This window comes from Thamnophis elegans, chromosome 9, assembly GCF_009769535.1.
Source record: "Thamnophis elegans isolate rThaEle1 chromosome 9, rThaEle1.pri, whole genome shotgun sequence".
NCBI classification, from domain to species: domain Eukaryota; kingdom Metazoa; phylum Chordata; class Lepidosauria; order Squamata; family Colubridae; genus Thamnophis; species Thamnophis elegans.
Genome location: NC_045549.1, coordinates 22,333,592 through 22,355,587, shown reverse-complemented (window position 1 = coordinate 22,355,587; position 21,996 = coordinate 22,333,592). Strand labels below are relative to the sequence as shown.

Sequence of the window (21,996 nt, the reverse complement as noted above, 5' to 3'; positions counted from 1 at the left end):
GCACACACTGAAAAAAAATTAGAGGGAACATTGGGTAGCAACTGTTCTCTCTTAAGCAACTTAACTATCATAAGGTTCTTCTAAGAAATGAATAAATTTAAAACTTGGAATGTGGTGTAGAACATTTCAACAGATGATAGATTCAGATGAACAGAAAAAGGCGAAAGATTTATACGATCTGAAGAGACACCAGAGTGAGGACGATCTGGCTGTGACATGTGTCACCCCTTTGATCGCCAGGGTTGATTCGGCTGATCTGACTGGCTAGGAGGGTGTCCCCTTCCTCCCTCACTGCTCCATGTGCATCCCTCCCGAAGCTGCATGCTTGGTGGAAGAGGATGACCATCCCAGATAGAAGGAGTGTACCAATCTTTGGTCAAGGGATTCAGATGAACAGAAAAAATATTACACGTATCTTAAACTAGCCTACTATTCTGGACTGCAGAAGTGTAGAGAACTAATACAGGGGGAAAGAATTGGAGTTTTGTATATCTCTTTGTTACCATCTAAGGTTATTCCGCCTTTTGCAATTGAGGTCTGATAGCTCCCTCTTATACTAACAAATGGATCTAATTTCTCATGGATTGAATTCACGCCAGTATTTCTGATCATATCATATCATATCTGATCATAATCGCTCAGCACAACAGTGCCTGTGCTGCATATGTAGCTTTTCCTAGGTTTATAATTTCTAATGCCACAATCTGTTTCACTTTCCTTTCTAGGAAGAGTAAACACCACAATGAATTTTCTGACTTTTTCAATAGTCAAATGCTCTTATTTGCAAAGATATGATTACTCTGGAAATGAAATTCTTTGTTATTCTTAATATGATTTAGCATCCCTTTGCCTCCATATAACTGATAAAACTAAACTGATATACATAAAAAAACCATGAGGATTCTTGACTTTTGAAAGTGTTACTAGTGCAAACAATTTAGCTCGAGCATTAGCCTGGGGAAAACAGTTTGCAGAAGGTATGGCTTTTTCACCATCCAGTGGAGTGTAATATACTTATAACCATGAAGCTTCATAAGAGCTACCTAGTAAAACAACAGTCAGGAGGAAAATGAAGAAGTGTTAAAAATGTGGAAATAAGAATGCCTTTTTTCTAGAAAATTGACAAGGCCATGATCTGGGGATGAAGTTTATCCCTCTTCTCAAACCAGAGGTGGTATTCTCCCAGTTCACCCTGGTTTGGGTGAACTGGTAGTGGCAATGGTGGGAGGCTCTGCCACCCGCCCAGACGTCATCAAGGATGCTCTGTGCATGTGAAGAAGTGCCCCATGCACATGTGCTCCCAGTTCCGAACCAGTAGCGAAGATGACAGCATTTCATGCCTGCCATCAGCGTTCCAAATATCATCCAAAATTAAATCAGAGTTCAAGGCAAAGTAATCCTCAAAGTTCCAATTTATTAAGAGAGACATGTTGGCACATCTGTGGAAACCCAAATCTGAAAACTTCCTGGGGTTCCCACCCAGTTGAAAGTTCATGATCTTGCCCCACACCCACAAGTCCATCACATGGTCCAATCTTCCACTGCCACACTGACATTTCCACCCACCTAGTTCCGGTCAGGTGCAGAGGTGCAGAGGCAAAGAATGACCTTGAGCTTCTAGAAAAGAATGTTTTATTTTGACAACAACACATTCTACTCCTTACTATTCCCCCTCCCAATCACCCCACTAATGAAACAGCATAGTAAAATAATAGAGAATGTGGCAGGCCAAAGATCCTAAAAGGAATATGACTGCAGGCCTGACACCTGCCTCAAACCCTAAATTGTAATTTCTGAAGCGTTATTTTGTAGTCCCAAGAGGTATTTTGTTCTCATAATGACTACACCTATGGAGAAAAGATTTCTTATATAACTTGCCCAGGTTTAAAATCCTTTGTTAATAGAAAAAATAAAGTTAGGGAGTCACTTTTTTTTTAAGTGTTCATCTCCATTTCAAAGCCAAAGAGCCAGCACTGTCCGAAGACGTCTCCATGATCATGTGACCAGCATAACTAAATGCCAGAAGCTCACAGAGCACTTTTACCTTCCCACCAAAGATGGCTCCTATTTTTCTACTTGCATTTTTACATGCTTTCAAACTGCTAGCTTGGTAGAAACTGGGACAGATAATGGGAGCTCATTCCATTAGGCAGCGCCGAACTGCTGACCTTTTTGATCAACAAACTCAGAGTCTTAGCCACTGAGGCACCACATCCCAAGCCACTGTATATTTGGCAATTCTCTTCATATTCATGGGAGACAGGTTATGCTGACCAAGACTAGTTTTCCCAAGCCTGGGAACCATTGGTTCCTGCATTACCCAGTTCAATTCCTGACAATAATTATGTAATGTTTGTTACATTGTATACTCGAGCAGATGCTGTCAAAAATACATAATTGATTGCCATTTATGAATTCTCTTTATCCCCATGTATATTTATAAGGTACCTTTAGTTTATCCATATAAAGCAGTCACTAACAGAGTATTATATTATCAAAGTATAGATTCAGTTTTTATTGGCAAATTTTATTGCCCGTAGAAATCCAGGCAGCAACTAAAGCAGAAAAAAATTAAATCTTTATGAATATAATAAAGATGTTTGATAGAACAAAAAGGATTGGGAAAATTCTGGAGACTGTGAGTGTTAACATTACCATTTCTATCTTAGAAGGAGAGCTTTTCCTGAGAAGGAAAAAAGTTGTGAAAGTTACTCCAATAATAATACAAAAATGGACATAATTTCTCAAAATCATTCTGAAATTTTGCTTGTCTAGTCAATCTGCTCAGGAATGAACTCGTGTCATATTTTTAAAGCAGACATAGAAAACTAGATCAGAAAAACATTGAATTCACAAAATTAATATTCAGCAATTGCGTCTTTGAAAAATGGCTAAAAACATCCTATACTTTTCTTTGAATAACCTGGGGAGTTACTAATATAGCAAATATTGCTTTTGAGAAAAGAGCCATGCAATTTAAGGTTTTTCTTCAGAATTACCCTTTTGTATAGTTTATCTTTCTGAGGCAAATTATCTTTCATTTTTTACTTTTCAATTCAGATGGAAGTTGGTCCTATAAACACATACAATGCTCTCAGCATTCCTGGAGATCCTTATAAATAATATATTTCCCAGGTCAGAGGTTACCTACTTTGTGGGTTCCCAAATTCCACCATCAAATTGGTCACAAAACAGCCATGATCACGAGGCTGCTCAATTTGGATTTTGGTACTTTAAAAATCCTTATCATCTATCAGACCATGAATAAATTTGGAAACATAGAAGTGCCTTGGGTCTCATGAGTGCTGTTTTCATGAACCCTGATGTTACATTTGATTCACTGGAAGTATTTTATTACTCATAGGAAAAATAAGAATCAGAAAGGACATCGCTGGTCATCTGAATTGAACCTGCTCAGTGTATGATATGCTATGACCATCCAGTCTCTGTTTGAATATCTTTAGTGAAGGAGAACTCATCACCTCATGCTCCACTTGTTCAATGGACTAATAGCTTGTATATTAGAAAGGTCTTTCTGAGGTCCAACCCGAGATGTGATGTCTTCTAAGACCTTTTACTTTTCTGCATCTGAATTAAATGCTGAGTGGCTAAGACGCTGAGCTTGTTGATCAGAAAGGTCAGCAGTTTGGTGGTTCAAATCCCTCCAGCATAATGGAGTGAGTTCTCGTTACTTTTCCCAGCTTCTGCCAACCTAGCAGTTCGAAAGCATGTAAAAATGCAAGTATAAAAATAGGGACCACTTTGGTGGGAAGGTAACAGTGTTCCCTGCACCTTCGGCATTTACTCATGCCGGCCACATGACCACCGAGAAGTCTTTGGACAGCGCTGGCTCTTCGGCTTTAAAACGGAGATGAGCACCACCCTCTAGAGTCAGGAACGACTAGCACATATGTGCAAGGGGAACCTTTACATTTACCTTTAAAGATTAATCAGACAAGTGAATATTCAGTGTTATACCCTCTCATAGACTAGATTGACTTTGTAAATGGAGCAACAGGAAGAGGAATTGGGATGGTCTAGAACAGATTCCGTATAAATCCTAGATGTTGGTAAGCACTTAGCTATGAAGACCCTTGTTGTGTGGTCTTTTCAACAGTGTTGTGCATTTAAAATTCCCAAACAGAAAGGTTTGGAGCAGTATAGGAGAGCAAGAACCAGAGGTGGGTTGCTACTGGTTCGCACTGGTTCAGGCGAACCTGTAGTGTAAATTGTAGTGGACTGGGTCACCGAACCGGTAGGGGCAGCAGGCTGGACATGCCCCCAAATTGGTTCTCCGGTCACCCATGCCGTTGCTGGCATGTTTCTTAGACATGTTATAATGTTCTGCCCATGCACAGAACAATGTACAGGCAACTGCGCATGTGCAAGCAACATGCAGTAGGCACGCACGTGAAGCAAATTGGCAGTGACGCTGGCAGCAACCCACCCCTGGCAAGAACCCCAGACTGACCATGCAAACCAAGGCCTTTGAACAGGATTTTACTGTGAATGAGAAGATGCATATGTATATGTCATGGAGAAAGTAGAGTTCCCCTTAATTTTTATAGATTTATGTTACAAGCCTTGGACAACAATGTTTTTAATGTATAATGAAATAATCCAATGCAACAAAGAAAGAATTAGAATGGAGAAAGAATTAGAACCAAGATTTGTTTATGTTTTCCTCAAATTTATTTCCTGCCTTCCACATACATTAGTATAATGAAGGCAGCTTAAAATACAATGTTGTTTCTTTTTTTTGCTCAGATTTTACAATATTAACATTTGGGTAGATACGCCGTCCTTTTAGAGATTTATAATTATTATTATTTTAAAAATCTATCCAGCAACCATTAAAACATATTGGATTTAGCAAGTAAAACAGTAAATAAGGTATGCAGCATTGCTATAGATAAAATTAAGTTAGTTAAAATGTGCATAGGTTTGCAAGCCTTGGAAAATAAAAAGAGTAATGATTGGTATAGTAAGAGAACATCAGAGAAGTCACACTGGGGATATGATTTTCATAAGTTTGATACCATCACTAAAAAATATCTTTCCCAATATGGTAGTCATATATGCATCTCCCTTCTCAGACTTACTCACAGAAGAACTCCTAAGGAGGATTATAAAGTATATCTGGAATGAAGTAAAATTTAGGTACTTCTTAAAGGTCAAGCCAGTACCTTGAATTAGATTAATAACTAACTACAGAAGATTAACAACAGCAATTTAGATGGAAAGGGTAGCCATGCTCCAGGTCCCATTCAGAGGTGGGTTTTTGCCAGCTTAGCCCAGATTGGGTGAACCAGTAGTGGCAGCTGCAGGAGGTTACTCCCATCCTGCACCTGCATGTGCAAAAGTGTTGTGTGCACGAGTGAATCAGTAGTAATATAAATTGAAACCCATCACATGTCCCATCCCTTAAGTCAGGGATGACAAAATCAAGACCCCAGGGGCTGGATCTGGGCCATGGGGTGCTTACATCTGACCCACAAGGCTGCCCGGCCCATGGTGCCTCTGCTAGCAAAAACAGAGCTCAGGAGGGCTGTGTGCAGAGGGTTGCAGGAGGCCCTCACAGCTGAAAACGGAGCTCACAAAGGCCACCCGCGGCTCTCACGACCTCCATTTTTGTTGGCAGAGGGTTGCAGGAGACTCCTGCAGTCAAAAACAGAGCTTGGGAGCCCGTTTCCACTGGCAGAGGGCTCTGGCCACCATAGGCGCCCTGACACAAGTGACATTAAGCTGGCCATGTTCACCCTGGCCATGTTGATCCCATCCCCCCTAGGTCAAACACAATCCATATGCGGCCCTCAATGAAATCAAGTTTAACACCCCTGCCTTAAGTGCTGCCATCTTAAATGGAATCCAAGAAGCATGGATTTCTGTAGTAGGATCTCCACAGTGGATCTACCTTTCCCCTTGGGATCTGACTGTTCCACCACACCACTTTTAGCCTTCCATAAAGCTGTGAAGATCTGTCTTCCCCACCCACCCCCCCAAGTCCCTAGTACAGGATAAGAATTGTATGGATTGGCAAATTGGAGATGGTAGGTCAGCTACCTGATTTTCTTGGTTTCCATGGTTTTGATGTTATTATTACTGTGAGCCATCCAGAGTTGTGTTTTACAAGATGGGTAGCTGTATAACTCTTTTAAATAAAAAAAGTAAGGGAATTTTGAAAGGGAATTCTAAAAAGAAAACAGATGAACCAAAAAAGAAGTTCAAAGGAACAACATTTTATATTGAAATATAGCATCAGTGAATTTGCATAGGCTTCACTCATACAGAAAAGTAGCTATTGTCTTGTGAATGGCAGCCCTCAGCCAAGTCTGATGATTGGAGACATTGTCAGAGATTATCACGTGACACATAATCAGAGAGTCATCTATGTGTTGGAATCGAACTCACAGAGCCAGGCATGCAGAGAATTGCAATATGGCATTTTGCAAGGGTCACATTGAAGAAGCCTATTGCGATTCAGCACAAAACAGCAGCCCTCAAGTTACAATTTCCTACTATCTATTTGTTGTTGTTGTTAGTTGCAAAGTTGTGTCCGACCCATCGCTACCCCATGGAAAATGTTCCTCCAGGCCTTCTTGTATTTGTATTTGTATTTTATTATTTGTATGCCGCCCTTCTCCGGGAGGACTCAGGGCGGCAAAAAATTCAAGGGGGAAAAAAAGGGGGAACATAAAAGACAAAATACAAATAATAAAAGTAGACAACAGTCGCACAACCATACATGTCGAGAGGGGAGGGAACTCATCACCCCCAGGCCTGCCGGCAAAGCCAGGTTTTGACGGCTTTTTGGAAGGCCTGGAGAGAGATGAGGGTCCGAATCCCTGCGGGGAGTTCATTCCAGAGGGCCGGAGCTGCCACAGAGAAGGCCCTCCCCCGGGTAATAGCCAGGTGACATTGGCTGGTAGATGGCACCCGGAGGAGGCCAACCCTGTGAGATCTAATGGGTCTGTGGGAGGTAATTGGCAGCAGGCGGTCTCTCAAGTACCCAGATCCAATACCATGAAGGGCTTTATAAGTTACGACTAGCACCTTGAAGCGTATCCAGAGACTGATCGGTAACCAGTGCAGCTCGCGGAGGATAGGTGTAACGTGGGTGTACCGAGGTGCACCCACAATCGCTCGCGCGGCTGCGTTCTTGTCCTCTAACATCCCTCGGAGTCCATTTAAGCTCATGCCTATTGCTTCAGTGACTCCATCCAGCACCTCATTCTGCTACTATCTATAATTCTATACTTCTGTAATAATTTCTTGCTATTCACTGGTTGTTGCTTTGTTTGTTTGTTTGTTTTAACAGATACATGGCCATTATTGATCCTTTGAAGCCCAGGCTGTCTGCCACTGCTACAAAAGTAGTGATTGCAAGTATATGGATTCTAGCCTTCCTCCTCGCATTTCCTCAGTGTCTCTTTGCTAAGACTCAAGTGGTGCCAGGACGAATTCTGTGCTATGTTTCCTGGCCGGGTGGTATGAAACAACGTTTTACGTAAGTCAATACTTTAAATAGTTGTGTATTTTTGCATGCTTCTTTTGCATAGAAATATAATACCTATCATAGCAGACCGGTTCAGCTGAATTGGGCCAAACCGGGAGCAACCAATCTCTGGAAGAAGTAGATTGCAAATCTCAGATGTTATGAAATAAGATCGTTCCAAATCAGATTCTTACATTAGCCATTCCCAAAATAGAACTATGAAGACTTGGAGAAGTGTTACATGGCTTTGTTTTACCATCTGTGAAAACTCATATAGAGTTCTGTATCACTTTAAATAGGAGTAAGTCTGTTACTATATATCGTATTTTTTGGAGTATAAGACGCACCAAGATTTTGAAGAGACAAAGTTTAAAAAAAAGTTTTTACACTCTGCAGACCTCTCAAAAACGGCCCATTTTTCGTGAAGACGGGCATGTTTTTTGTCAAAAAAAAGGGACATCGATAGTGTTTCGGAGGCTTGTAGAGTGCTCCTGAGGGCTGGGGGGCAAAAACAAGCAAAAAAACCGGTCCATTATTCACTCATTTTTGCCCTTCCTAGCCCCCAGGAGCACTCTGGAAACCTCCTAAAGGCTATTTTTGCAAAGGAGGGTGAGGTTTTGGGAGGCCAAAAATGCTGTATTCAGTGTATAAGATGCACCCAGATTTTCACCCTCTTTGGGGGGGGACGTGAGTCTTGTACTCTGAAAAATACGGTAACTGGTAATGTAGCATATTATAGTTCATCAGATGCATGGAATATTGTGCTGTAGAGGTGACTGCATTTGTGTGTCTGAATGGATTGTGTGGAGGGGAAAGGCGTATGATGCCAGAATAGAGTATAAAACAGAAAAGAAGCATTAACAAATAGTAGATATGACACAGACATGCTTGCATTGGGGAGCTGGTTTGTGTATCATGGTCTATGTGTGAATTTGTGAGACGTTACATCTTTGACATTCTTAATTCCACTCTTTTGCAATGAAATCAATCTTTGTAATTTTTTATTTAATGACAGCTACGTATATTGAAATCAATACTATTTAAAATGTCCCCTACTGATTTTGAACTGTTGCAAGTTCTGATATCATATTCACGAGGGATGCTGGTTGCTTTTAAGAGCACAAATGACAGCATTTTTTAAAAGACATGTTTTTGGGTGTCAGGCTCATGTTCTTCTCTTCCAGGTATCATATCATTGTGATTGTGTTGGTCTATTGCTTCCCGCTGCTTGTCATGGGCATCACTTATACAATTGTTGGAATCACCCTGTGGGGTGGAGAGATCCCAGGTGATACTTCTGACAAATACCACGAACAGTTGAAAGCTAAGAGAAAGGTACTGTGAAACTTCAGCTTTTTTTTGTTGTCCAGTTATTAATGGATTTTACAATGTTTATAAACTACCCCTATCTTCAGGCTGTAAGTGGTATACAAAATATTATTAAATCGTTAAAAATAAGGTCATGAGATAAAGGATGGCTCCCCAAATTTTCATTCCTGGCCAAAAGCTCACTGAAAAATAGGGGAAAACTTGCTGCAACCCACATGGCCAACTCATCGCAGGGCAACTCGCTGCTGGACATTTTAACAATTCCATTTAATCATTTAAATTAAAAAAATATTTTAATTTTTGCCATTCACATTTCATTTTGTCTCTCCTTTTGCATCCTTTCTTTAAGTCAGTGTTTCTCAACCTTGGCAACTTGAAGATGCCCGGACTTCAACTCCCAGAATTCCCCAGCCAGCATTCGCTGGCTGGGGAATTCTGGGAGTTGAAGTCCGGGCATCTTCAAGTTGCCAAGGTTGAGAAACAGTGCTTTAAGTATTGTATCATTTCTTTGATATTAGTGTAACTCTTATCCCACAGTGAGTTGTCCTGCAGTAAGATGGCCATGGTGAGTTGGCCATGGTGAGCTGCTATAGACCCACAACATAATGGTCTTACGGCATCTTCTGTAAGGTCAGAAGGATTGATACCATGTAGTTCTCCAATGGGAACATGTTCCACAATGTAGGAGCAGCTGCAGAAAAGACATATCCTCTGATCCACACACTTCTTACTTCGTTTAAGGTTGGGATGTTCAGCAAGCCCCTTCAGTGATCAGAATGAGCAGGAAGAGCCCTATTCAGTAAGAAAGTGTCTGATTAGTAGCAACAATAATTTATGCATCTTCCCAGCCTTTTATCATTCAAAACCATTGGTGTTTTTTTTTTTAATCCATCTCACTGCACCACTTTTCATGCAAATAGCAAAACTTTGATTTAAGACAAATAGAATACTGTATTGACATTGCCTATGTTTCATTTCTTTATTGCCTCATTTATTTTCCGGCTGTCATGTTATATAGTATCTTCACTTTAAAAGAAAACTTTAATGAAGTTTTCAGGATTTAAGTTACATTGGTAGGCACTTACACGTAAATGGTTTCTAATGCATTTGGAATTGGAAATACCAGGTGATAGAAATTTTATGCAGCGTAACTGACTAATTTCGTGGAGCATTCCAGTACAACCTCATGTGATGATTTCCTGATTAAAGTCCTAAATTCCTAACATTTGTCTCATTTAATAGACCTTTCTTCTTTGTATGTGATAAAACAGAAGTCTAGATCTTGATGTTCCCAGAATGTCATGGAGTTCTCTTTTCTCCTCTTGCTGTAACCTATTATAATATAAAATGTGTTCTTGGTATGTTTTACTGGTTGCTGCTAGTAGGGGCAAGTAATGCAGTAAGATCTTCCATTTTGATTTGCTACTTATTTCCCAAGAAAGGAAGATACAGTGTCTTATGCAGTGATGTGCTAAATATCACATCACCAGCTCACTACAGCCAATTGTTAATTCTGGAATGTTGTGACCCAGCTGACAGCTGAGGTCATCTGAGGTGCACTAATCAGTGATTGAAATACAGATGGCAAAACTGGTTTTTAAATATTTAGCAGCAAATGTTATGTTTTATAGGAAGTAATAATTTTGTTATTGTTATTAGTTGCAAAGTCATGTCCAGCCCATCGCAACTCCATGGACAATATACCTCCAAGCCTTCCTGTCTTCTACCATCCTCTGGAGTCCATTTAAGCTCACATCTATTGCTTCGGTGACTCCATCCAACCACCTGATTCTCTCTGGTCCCTTTCTTCTTTCGCCCTCAATCTTTCCCAGGATTAGGCTCATGTGCATATGTAGATTGTATTCATTCATAAATTTAAAAATTGCTATTCATTTAAAACAATTGTGTCTTGCAACAAAGGAGAAGACTAGTTAGATAACTTGCCTCTCTGCTCATTGATTGATTATGTGCCATCAAATAAAGTTTCTATTCCTAGTGATCACTTAGGTAAATTTTCTTCATGACAATCTGTTCCTAACCTGGTCTTCCAACAGTATAGCTGAATCTATCCACCTTGATGCCAGTTGTTATCTTATAGAGCCGAGGTGGTGCAGTGGTTAAATGCAGCACTGCAGGCTACTTCAGCTGACTGCAGTTCTGCAGTTCGGCTGTTCAAATCTCACCGGCTCAGGGTTGACTCAGCCTTCCATCCTTCCGAGATGGGTAAAATGAGGACCCTGATTGTTGTTGGGGGCAATATGCTGACTCTGTAAACCGCTTAGAGAGGGCTGGAAGCCTTATGAAGCGGTATATAAGTCTGACTGCTATTGCTATTGCTATTGCTCTCTCCTTCCTTCCACCTTTCCCAGTTTAATAATATGTCAGAAGTAGGATAATGTGAGCCTTGATTGACAACTCGAGTAGATTTCTTATGTGATCCTTTAGCTTGTATTCTTGGCTGTTGATGGCATTCTTGGGAGTCCTCTTTAGGGACAACTTTGGAATCTCTTTATCATTAAATTGTATTTGGATGGAGATGTTTACAACCTTTGCAGTTTTGAATTGTAGCTATTGCAGAGCCTCACCATTGACCATGCTAGGTGGAGTTAATAGGGGTCATAGTTCAATATCTGGAGTGCGCCCGATTCCCTACCCTTCAAAACAAGATTCTGCAAATGAAAGATTCTTCTCTAGTGAACCTGCCAATAGAGCTTGTCCTTTGTAAAGGAAGAGGGATGACTACACTGGCATTAAATCATCCCCTAAAGCATCTAATTCCACTCCAAGTCACTATTTTCCAATACAGACAGCATTAAACCTTGACCATGCAGAGTAATATTGATCAGTCATTTCATTTTGTCAATAAAGAACAAGTTTATACAGGGAGAGCTAACACGTTTAATCAATCCAAAATTGTAAATCCAGGATGGCACCGTCTTTCCATTGTAAAATCCTATTTATTTGAAACCTTGCAAGTAGCCGATAATAATCTGTTATTGTTTATTATCTATTATTAAATAGTGTTTAATAATATGTTTTAAAAATGCATTTCAATACTGAGAGCAATTCAAGAATTTTAGATGACCCTAATGATAATAAAACATTCTGCCATTACACTGTTGTGGGCAATCCAAATTTTTACTGCAAATATTTAAATATTTGATCAATAACACTTGATCAGTAATGAAGAGCTCTAAAGTGTGAATTCCGTAAAATATGCATGAATCATATGAATAGGGATCAATTTTTTTTCCCCATTCATTTATTAATTTTCTTTTTCTCCTTTGTTTCTTTTTGTCTCTATGATGAAGAGATTTTTTTTTTTAATGTCCCAATTATGCTTAAAATGAACTCATCTACAGTTACTACTTTAATAATGCAGGATCTTGGACCATAACCCTCTCCACTGTTCTGACTCTGGCTTTGCTATAGATTTTTAAATGCTCTGAACAAAATGAACAAATCACCCCAGGTCCCATTTATCAATTTGTTTTTGTCTATGGCTTTAATGGCATCTTGTTTCTTCTTGACAGGATATGTATATGGCCTTCTGCATAACACGTGGGACGAAACATTTGGGTGATAAGTTTCCCCATTTTCATTAGTGGAACATTGTCAATTTCAGAAGCACAGCTAGCACTTTTCTGTCTCAACATGCATTTGATGACTGATTGGAGAACAGCAGTTTTGGAGAGAAGCAATAAATGTACAGTGCCTACAATTTCTCTGAATCTGAGCTTCATAAAAATACCACCAAAAAATCACCTTAAGCGATCAGAATTGAAAACCTTTTTGATTTTCTAGATATTTTGCTGAGTAACTGGAAAGGAATGGTTGCCCAATGAGGTTTTGGGAGGTTGGCAAATGGTTTATGGTGGGAAATGGCCCTCCTATTCTCCTTCAACAGTTTTGTCAATGGGATTGAAACAGTCTAAGACAATTTTTCTCAATGTTTCTGGAATTTGAAGGCCACCCATTTTCAACCCATTGATATAAGAATATTGGGACTGCAGAAGACGGTGGATTCATGAAAATCAGTTAATATGGGGAACTCAAGAAGGGTATGCATACCGTGTTTCCCTGAAATTACGACATGTCCTGATAATAAGACCATGCCATATTTTTCCTGTGGGCAAAAATATACTCCCTCCCCCAATAATAAGCCCCCTGGACAACCCCGCCCTCCAGCCAGGCAGAGCGCCACTCAGCAACCTACTGATATCCCGGGGGGAGGGAGGACAAAGGCGCTCACATTGCTTGACACCTTTGGGATACGGCTAAGTTGGTGGGTGGCGCTGTGCCCAGCTGGAGCGGGGGGTTGCTGGGCAGCTGCTCTTATGAGCAGCTGCCCGGCAATGCCCCTTTCCAGACGGGCAGAGCGCCACTCACCGACCCAGTAATATCCCAAAGGCGCTAAGCTGCATGGCACTCTGCCCGCTCAACCTCTCTTTCCAGCAGGGCACAGCACCACAGGGCTTAGCGCCTTTGGGGTATTACTGGGTCAGTGAGTGGCGCTCTGTCCAGCTGGAAAGAGAGGTTGCACGAGCACTTGTTCTGCCTCCAGCTTGTGTGCCTCCCTGCCTCATGGTCACCTCATGGTGGCTTTGTTGCGCTGCTGCGACAGCACAACACAGTCATTTGTCCCTGAGGCTGTGCCCAGCTCTTCGGGCACCCGCTCGCAAGAGAGCAGCCACCCAGCAACCCCAAACCAATAAGCCCCCCCCCCGGATAATAAGGCCCAAGTAAAATTTTGGGGGTCAAAAGAAAATAAGACCCTGTCAGAGACAGGCTGATGTTGTGTTAAGCCATCAGGTTAAAAAACCAAGACCATGAGTTCATGTCCCCACTTAGGCACAAAGTTAGCTGGATGGCCTTGGGCCAGTCCCTCTCTTAGCATGAAGTATGAAGGAAGCAATGGAAAATAATTTACAAAACCTTTCCAGGAAAATTTAGAGACTTCCACAGGCAATCGGCATGAATCAACACACGCTTGAAAGATCCAAAACAAACCCAGACATATAGTCCATATATAATATATCAGGAACATCAGATGCAAATTGATCGTTCTTTTTTTCCTGCAAAATAAATGTTAGCAGGTCATTGAAATATGGTGCACCTGATACGAAGATTGTCTCTCTTTTTCTCACGCTGAAATTTTCATGGATACGCAGCTAAAAATGATTTTAGTAACATTTAACTTAAGTCAAGATCTTAGGCTTCTTCTGCTTAGCTGACAAATTTAACATTTAAAAGATGAACAGCTAGTTTAATAACTTGGCTACAGAGACAGCAGTGCTGCACTGATTAGAAAAGGGTGAGGGCTCTCTGAAACCATGATTGAAATTCAAGTATAAACATTGAAATGCATTTTTGTTGAAAATCCAGTTTCTACTGCTCATGTTCTAATGACATATGTACACACACACACACACACACACACACACGTAGTGGGATTCAGCCAGTTTGCACCTATTTGGGGAGAACCGGTTGTTAACTTTCTAAGCAGTTCGGAGAACCGGTTGTTGGAATAAATCTCTTTTTGCTTTTTTCCACTTTACAGAGCTAATCCTGTAAGGAAGGCAGGAAGGAAACATTCTGGTGTTGTTTCTAGCCTCATCTTTATTGACCTGCTTACAGAAACTGCCTCTCTGGTTAACTCTTATTTCATTGTAACAGCTAAGGTGAAGCACCCATCGACCTGAGTGACGTTGAGTTGGCCACGCCCACCCAGTCACATGACCACTGAGCCACGCCTAAACAGCTGGTCATTAGGGTACAGAACCAGTTGTTAAATTATTGGAATCTCACCACTGATACATACACACATACATATACAAACATACATATATAAACATTGCTCATAATAAAATTATTTCTGAAAGTCTGACCAATTTGCTTAATACTTGATCATCCATGTTATCTCATATATATGCTGGATCTGCCAATCAAGAGTGCCACATTGAAGTTTTATATATGTTTTACAGTATTTATTCTTATCCTGCCTATATTATTTTTAGAAAAAAAACTCAAGGCAAACATACCTAATATTCTAAAAGTCATTCCGTCTCCTATTTTCTCCACAACAATACATGACACTATTTTCAGATTATAAAATGACATGAAATGTAACAAAAGTCACAACCAATTCTTTTTTAATAGAGTTTTATGGATTATTGCTGTCAGCTTATTTTCTTGTACCAAAGGCTTCCCGCTTTTAGGAATTACCTGGGGGCTGACTATGAAGATAAAGTGGAAAGGCCACTTAGTGTAACAGAGGAAAAGTTTGAGGCCATATTTGATAGCAAAATGAATATTTTACAAATTCCATAAACCATAAATGTATGCCCAAGGTTGACAAAAATATAATCACTCAACAAGTCTTATTCTGAGATTCTTATCAATCAATGTAAGACACATTACATTTTTTTTGAAAAAAGTTCTTTAATTTTCCTTTAAAATTCATTCTTAAATATACATTCTTATAATTGCTATTTAACATTTGTCAATTCATATCATTTTTCTGCCTGTATATTTACATTTTCATACTTTCTTATTTCCCCTTCCCCTGATTTAATAATGTGTCATCTGAGTTATTTATTTTGTGCTTTGTTTCTTTCTCTTTCTATTTGTATCTTTTTTCAAGCCAATCATAAAATCACTCCCATATCCTGTAGTACACTGATTCCTCTTTCTCCTTTATTCTCAACGTTAACCGATTCATTTCTGTACAATCTAATATCTTCTTTATTATCTCTCCTTCTGATGGGATTTTGTCTGCTTTCCAATTTTGTGAAAATACAATTCTACTGCTGTTATTATTTGTACAATCAGATATCAGTCTTCTTTAGTATATTTCTCTGGTAGAATACCCAATAAGAATATCTCTGGCTTAAATTCTATGGGCTGATGTATCATTTTCTCTAACCATGATTGTATTTTAACCCAATAGCTTTTTGCGTGTCTACATGTCCACCACATATGATAATATGTTCCTGGTAATTGGTGACATTTCCAAAGTTTGGGGCCATATTTGATAGCAAAATGAATATTTTACAAATTCCATAAACCTTAAATGTATGCCTAAGGTTGACAAAAATATAATCACTCAACATATCTTATTCTGAGATTCTTACCAATCAAAGTAAGACACATTACATTTGAGCACCAACTCTGGTGATTCAGAGTTGGATGTGGTCACTCAAGCCCTTCTAAACTTTGTTAGGAAAGTACAATTTTTACTATGGGAGAATTTATACTTTACAAAGTGACTATATAGGGAGTAATAAAATTAACTGGATATCATTAGTACAGTTTAGTTATCATACAGAGGCACTCATTACAAAATGGCATTACAACATCAGATGAATGACATCATGATGTTTGATGCAAGTATGCAAAGCATACTGCTTACACAATGATGTCATGCCATGTCAAATGATGTCATCATTTGTTTCCCCGCCCCCATCTTCTTGAGATGCCTAATTATGGAGCTAAATAGAGTTGTTGATATCCTCTCAAAGTCCCATTCTTTTGCTTAATATTGAAAGTTCTGCCTTCTGGAAGCTTATTCACTCCTTGAATATATTTAACTATTTCAATCATGTTATCTCTTTCCCTTCTGTCCTCAATGTTCACCATGTGTCCTCACAAGAATAAGACTCTTGGACTACCTCTGAGCTGCCAAAGCTGTAGAACAATTATATGGAGCAGAGAGAGGCAGCAAGGTCTAATTTTGTGGGGCCACCTCCTCGTCATCCAGACTTTTTTTAGCCTAACTTTGGTAGTCCTACAAGAGAAGGAATTAATTAAATCTATCTAACTCTTAAAATATGTTATCAAAAATACATCATGTTTACCCTACAGTGCAGTTTGCTGATTCACTCTTGCTTAGACATTAGAGTAATTTGAATGGTGACCATATAACAACAGCCAGTCGTATGGTTTCACTGCATAAATTTGGACACAGATTTTTCCCAGGAGATTATATGAGAGTAGCAGGATTCTCTGTCTGAATAATTATTGTCTAATTTCCAGAGATAATGAAAAAAGACACTGGAGAAAGCAGAGCAAATGCACTATTCTTTACTCTCCCATGCAAAGTTTTAATTGTTTAGCAGACGTTAACACGTATAATTCTACACTGATGATTGTCAAAAACTTTGAACTGCATCCTAGAAATGTCCACAATTTAAAGAGATACAATAACTAATCCTAAATTATATTAGGAAAATCAGGATGTTCCTTTGCCACATTATTTATGAATTCCATCTGTACTTCTCTTGTATTTCAGCTTCCAAGCCTGGTGTTCACCAAATCTGTTAGATTTTAATTGGCAAAATCCCACATTGGGCTTTTTAATTATTGTTCTGGCTAGAAGTTGAGAAAATTGAAGTCCAAGAATCTGGAGATGACCAGATGACCCTATTTCCTATAATTATAGATGGTCTTTTTGGCAGGGTCATTCTGTGAAAGGGAGACTCTCTCTGTAATTTGGGGGGGGGGGGTTCTGATTATGCTGTTTTCAAAGATTTCTGGTCACAATCCTTTCTCGGAATCATTAATAGACTTGTTTGGATGTCATTTTGCTTAAAACTAGCCAAGCCCAGAAGGGAGACGATGAGACTCTGCATTGGATTAGAAACAATTTAAGCAGTGGCTATAACTAAGAACCTTCTGTAACCTTCTGCCAACCTAGCACTTCTGCCAACCTAGCAGTTTGAAAGCACGTAAAAATGCAAGTAGAAAAATAGGGACCACTTTTGTTATGAAGGTAACATTGTTCCGCGCGCCTTTAGCGTTTAGTCATACTGACCACATGACCATGGAGACGTCTTCAGACAGTGCTGGTTCTTCAGCTTTGAAACAGAGATGAGCACTGCCCCCCTAGAGTCGGGAATGACTAGTACGCATGTGCAGGGGATCCTTTACCTTTACCTATAACTAAGAAGCTGGAACCGTGTTCATAACTGCATTCCTATTCTCCTCTCTGTGTTCATAGCACCAGAAGTGCGTGAACCATTTGTGTGAGATCTTTCTTAGACCTAAGAAATTTGACCTAAAGGAAATAGCACCCACAATTGTTATGAAGGTGTGTAGTTGTGAAGCTTTCTTCAGTTCTTAATTCTAATGGGATTTACCAAAAGAGAATCATGAAGCTAACTTAGACATGATATATTTGAGATTTAGGGCAACTTTTCTTACTGAAGCACTTCCTCTGTTGACTACTACTACTGAGAATAGTCATTATACAGCTCTATGAGTAGCCTAGGAGCAATTATACAGCTGAATCTGATCAGGTTAATGAATGTATGAAAGACCAACAAAAAAAGAAACCCTTGCATCATCTTCTTAACTATCTGAGTAAATAACTACACAGGAAGATCATCCATGTCATAAAATACAATATATTAATAAAATTATGAATGACTCTCTTAAGCTGGGCTTCTGACTAGCAAATATTTCATGGATGTTGGAACCGTGCACCTAGATGGTTATAAATGGGGCATAGTAGAGGTAGGTTCCTACCGGTTTGGCCCGGTTCCACTGAGTAGGTAGTAACTCGGTTTGCCACGCTCCCGAACCAGTTCTCTTGTTATTTGCTGCACATGCACAGAAGCATTTTTAGTACTGCGCATTCACATGTAGCGCACATTAAGCGCGCACATGCAGCACATCCCTGATCAAACCAACAGTAACAACAGTTACTGGGGCATAAATAGATTGAAGGAAGAGGCCTGTTGATGGCAATTAGTTTGGAGAACAATATGGAACAACACTGTTAGGCAGAAGCTTTGGATTTACAGGCTCCAAGGCCTCTTTTTCCCTAGACCCTCCCAAGAGAGGAGAGTATAGTATATTATCCCTAGAAGAGTATAAAATTGGATTTTCAGTTGTTTCAGTGGGAGGCAAACAATTAATCTTCTGGGTGCAATTCAAAGTGTTAATGATCACTTTTAAAGCCCTTCATGGGCATGGGTCCAGGTTATTTGAGGGATCATCTCACCCAGGGGTGGGTTCCGGCAGGCACTACTGCCAGTTTGCTCATGGGTGTGCGGCGCGCACATGCGCAGTGCAATAAAAATTGTTCTGAGAATGCACAGAAGTGAAAAACAAGATGGTGCCGAGAACTGTTTTGGGGGCGTGACAGGCCTGGGTTGCTGCCGGTTCCAGTGAACCATTGGGATTGGCCCGTACCACTTGTGCTGGCCAAGGAGACGTGCTGCAGATTCCGTCAGCTCGGTTATTCTGGCTGGCAGGATCCAGGAGGATGACCTTCTCTGCTGTTGCTCCTGCCCACTGGAACATCTGGCTTCAACCATCCTAGGTTTTTGTAAGGCTTAGAGATGTGGCTGTGCCCCAGTGGGGAAACAGCACAATGGAGGTGGTTGATTTGAGTAATAACAGATACCACCTCCCTCCACCCACTCCACCACCCACCCTCCCCATGGATCTTTAGTTTTAAAGTTTGATTTTAACATTTTTATTTTAACTGAGATGTAACTGTAAGCTCAGAGTCACCCTAAGGTAAAATGGGAAGCCAATAAATGTAATAAATAACTATAACATAATAAATAACTATAATAGAATAAATACATGTAATAAATGCATATAATAAATACATATAATAAATAAATATAATAAATAAATATAATAAATAAATATAATAAATAAATATAATACATAAATAAATATAATAACAAATATAATAAATAAATACAATAAATAAATAATAAGAGAAATAGAGCAAGGAAATGTCTTCCAATAATGCTCATTACCTTTGGAATAATAGTGAAACTTCAGCTTCTATCTATAAGCACATTCATTCTGTTTCAGTAATACTGGCTGTATTTAGTCTATGGCCACAAGTTTTTTTTCCACCTAATTGTGGAAGCTCATTCTTCTAAATGCAATATGGTTAGTTATTTGTGCTGCTTTCATTTTCTTCAGTCTCAGTGGAGAAGATGCCTTGAAAGAATTGATTTTGCTCCTATCTTTCCCCGAGATCACGACTCCATTCTATTTTTTTTCTCATTCCAAGTATAAGAAAGGCAAGAGAACCTTCTGCATTGTCATTCTCATCTCTAATTCAAATTAAGCTTGTTAATTCCTTCATTTCTGCACTTGCATGCTCCTTGCACCTCATTTCCTTGTATTATGCTGATATCTGTAACTGCAGACAAAATAACAATGTACTAAATTTCCAGCATTTAATCTATGATTTATACACTTAATGAGGCAACGTGCCATTGATGTGTAACTTAGTACTTAATTGTTTTCAAGCATGATGATGCAGATATGTTTCCACACACTGGCACGCTTCCCTAATGTCAATGGAAGAGAATAAATTTCCTAATGCTTTATCCATTCAATTCCAGCTAATATTCCAAATAAATGACGGACATGTGTCAGATCAGCACAGTTTTCAGTGATGAATCACATCTGCAAGGGGGGGAAATGAATCTATCTTGTAGAATCAGTACTGGCAATGTTTCAAATACACAGCAGCATTCTGCAATATTCTTTGGCAACTGATAAATGTCTCGCGGTGGGCAGTTCCACATTGCCAAATAAATGTCATCATAAAATAAGACAAAAGATGGTACAGATGTACTTTATCATGGCGCAGAAGAATTAAGAACAAATATCTGATCATCACTGCTGTCCTCCGGATACACTCACTGACTCTTTTAGGCCGTCTAATCTGACTTTGCACAGGAAAGGAAAATTTAAGACCGATGGGAGGTGATCATTTATAAGAGATAAATGCTGATGAATAGAAAGTAGACAATCCTCTCCTGCCTATTGTTTCACATTGTAAAAACTTCCTAATCAGCATACAAAGTAGATAAATCCCACGTTGAGGCAATACTATATTTCCCATAAACAGATATTGTTAAGAAGTAAGAATTAATAAGGAAATGAGTTTGTTCAGGGAAGGAGAGCTTCTGATAATATCTTAATAATGTTTCTTTACCTAGAGCAGTGATGGCTAACCATCGTGTGCCAAAAGCAAAGGGAGTGCAAAGGGGTCGTGAATGGGCATGCCTACACCCATAATACTATGTGTGCATGGCCCCTGCCCTCCCCCCCCCCCACTTTTGGTCCGTGATGGACCCATTTTTTGCCTCCCCAAACTCCAGAAGCTTTCTAGGAGCCTGGGGAGGATGAAAATGGCCTCCCCCACCCACTCCGGAGGGCAAAAAACGGCTTTATGAGCAAACCGGAAGTTCGGGAACGGATTTCTGGTTTGCCGGTAGAGCTGTTTTTTGCTCTCCAAAGGGTTCAGAAGGCTTCCCTGAAGCCTATGGGGGGAGAAAAATGGCCCAACAGGCAAACCGGAAGTCCGTTCCCTAACTTCCAGTTTGCGTTTTGGGTTGTTTTTCATCCTCTGGAGGCTTCAGGGAAGGCTGAAGTCAGCTGGCACGTGCTGGAGCTGACAAGGCAACACCTTGCGTAGCCTAACAAATGGCTCCCCATGATACCTGTGGCACAAGTGCCATAGGTTCACCATCACGGACCTAGAGAGTTTCACATATAAATACATAATTTTGTATTCTTTAATTTCTGATGTAATTCATATTTCAAGAATCCCTGAATGAAAAGATTTTTTTTAATCCACTATCACATCTTTCACCAAAAATGCTGATTATTACCTGCAGATTGGCAGGTTAGAAATGTAGGAAGAATACATTTTCATTTTTTTAGTCCAATTGATTAGAGGAAATAAAGTTAGACTAATTATCATGACTGGATAAATTTTTAAGGTGGTCTTTCAACAAAGATTTCAGGAAAGCACACTCGGAAGCTGCTTTTATGAAATATGAAATAGGGTATCTTCTTCGCTTGGAATGAAATAGCACTAGCACCTAGACTTATATACCGCTTCACAGTGCTTTTACAGCCCTCTCTAAGTGGTTTACAGAGTCAGCATATTGCCCCCAATTGTCCTCATTTTACCCACCTTGGAAGGATGGAAGGCTGAGTCAGCCTTGAGCCTGGTGAGATTTGAACTGACAAATTGAAGGCAGATGGCAGTCAGAAGTACCCTGCAGTAAGGTAAAGGTAAAGGTTTCCCTCGCACATATGTGCTAGTCATTCCTGACTCTAGGGGCGGTGCTCATCTCTGTTTCAAAGCCAAAGAACCAGCACTGTCCGAAGATATCTCTGTGGTC

At 39.8% G+C, this 21,996-nt stretch overlaps 1 protein-coding gene across 1 annotated transcript in view; it reads left to right on the top strand.

The window, feature by feature from the left end:
• TACR3 (tachykinin receptor 3) overlaps nt 1–21,996 on the top strand; it is a 52,113-nt gene that overhangs the window by 18,360 nt on the left and 11,757 nt on the right. Inside the window, exons 2-3 of the mRNA XM_032224359.1 lie at nt 7,319–7,507; nt 8,680–8,830. Of these exons, the coding sequence (XP_032080250.1) occupies nt 7,319–7,507; nt 8,680–8,830 (340 nt within the window). The remainder of the gene's footprint in view (nt 1–7,318; nt 7,508–8,679; nt 8,831–21,996) is intronic.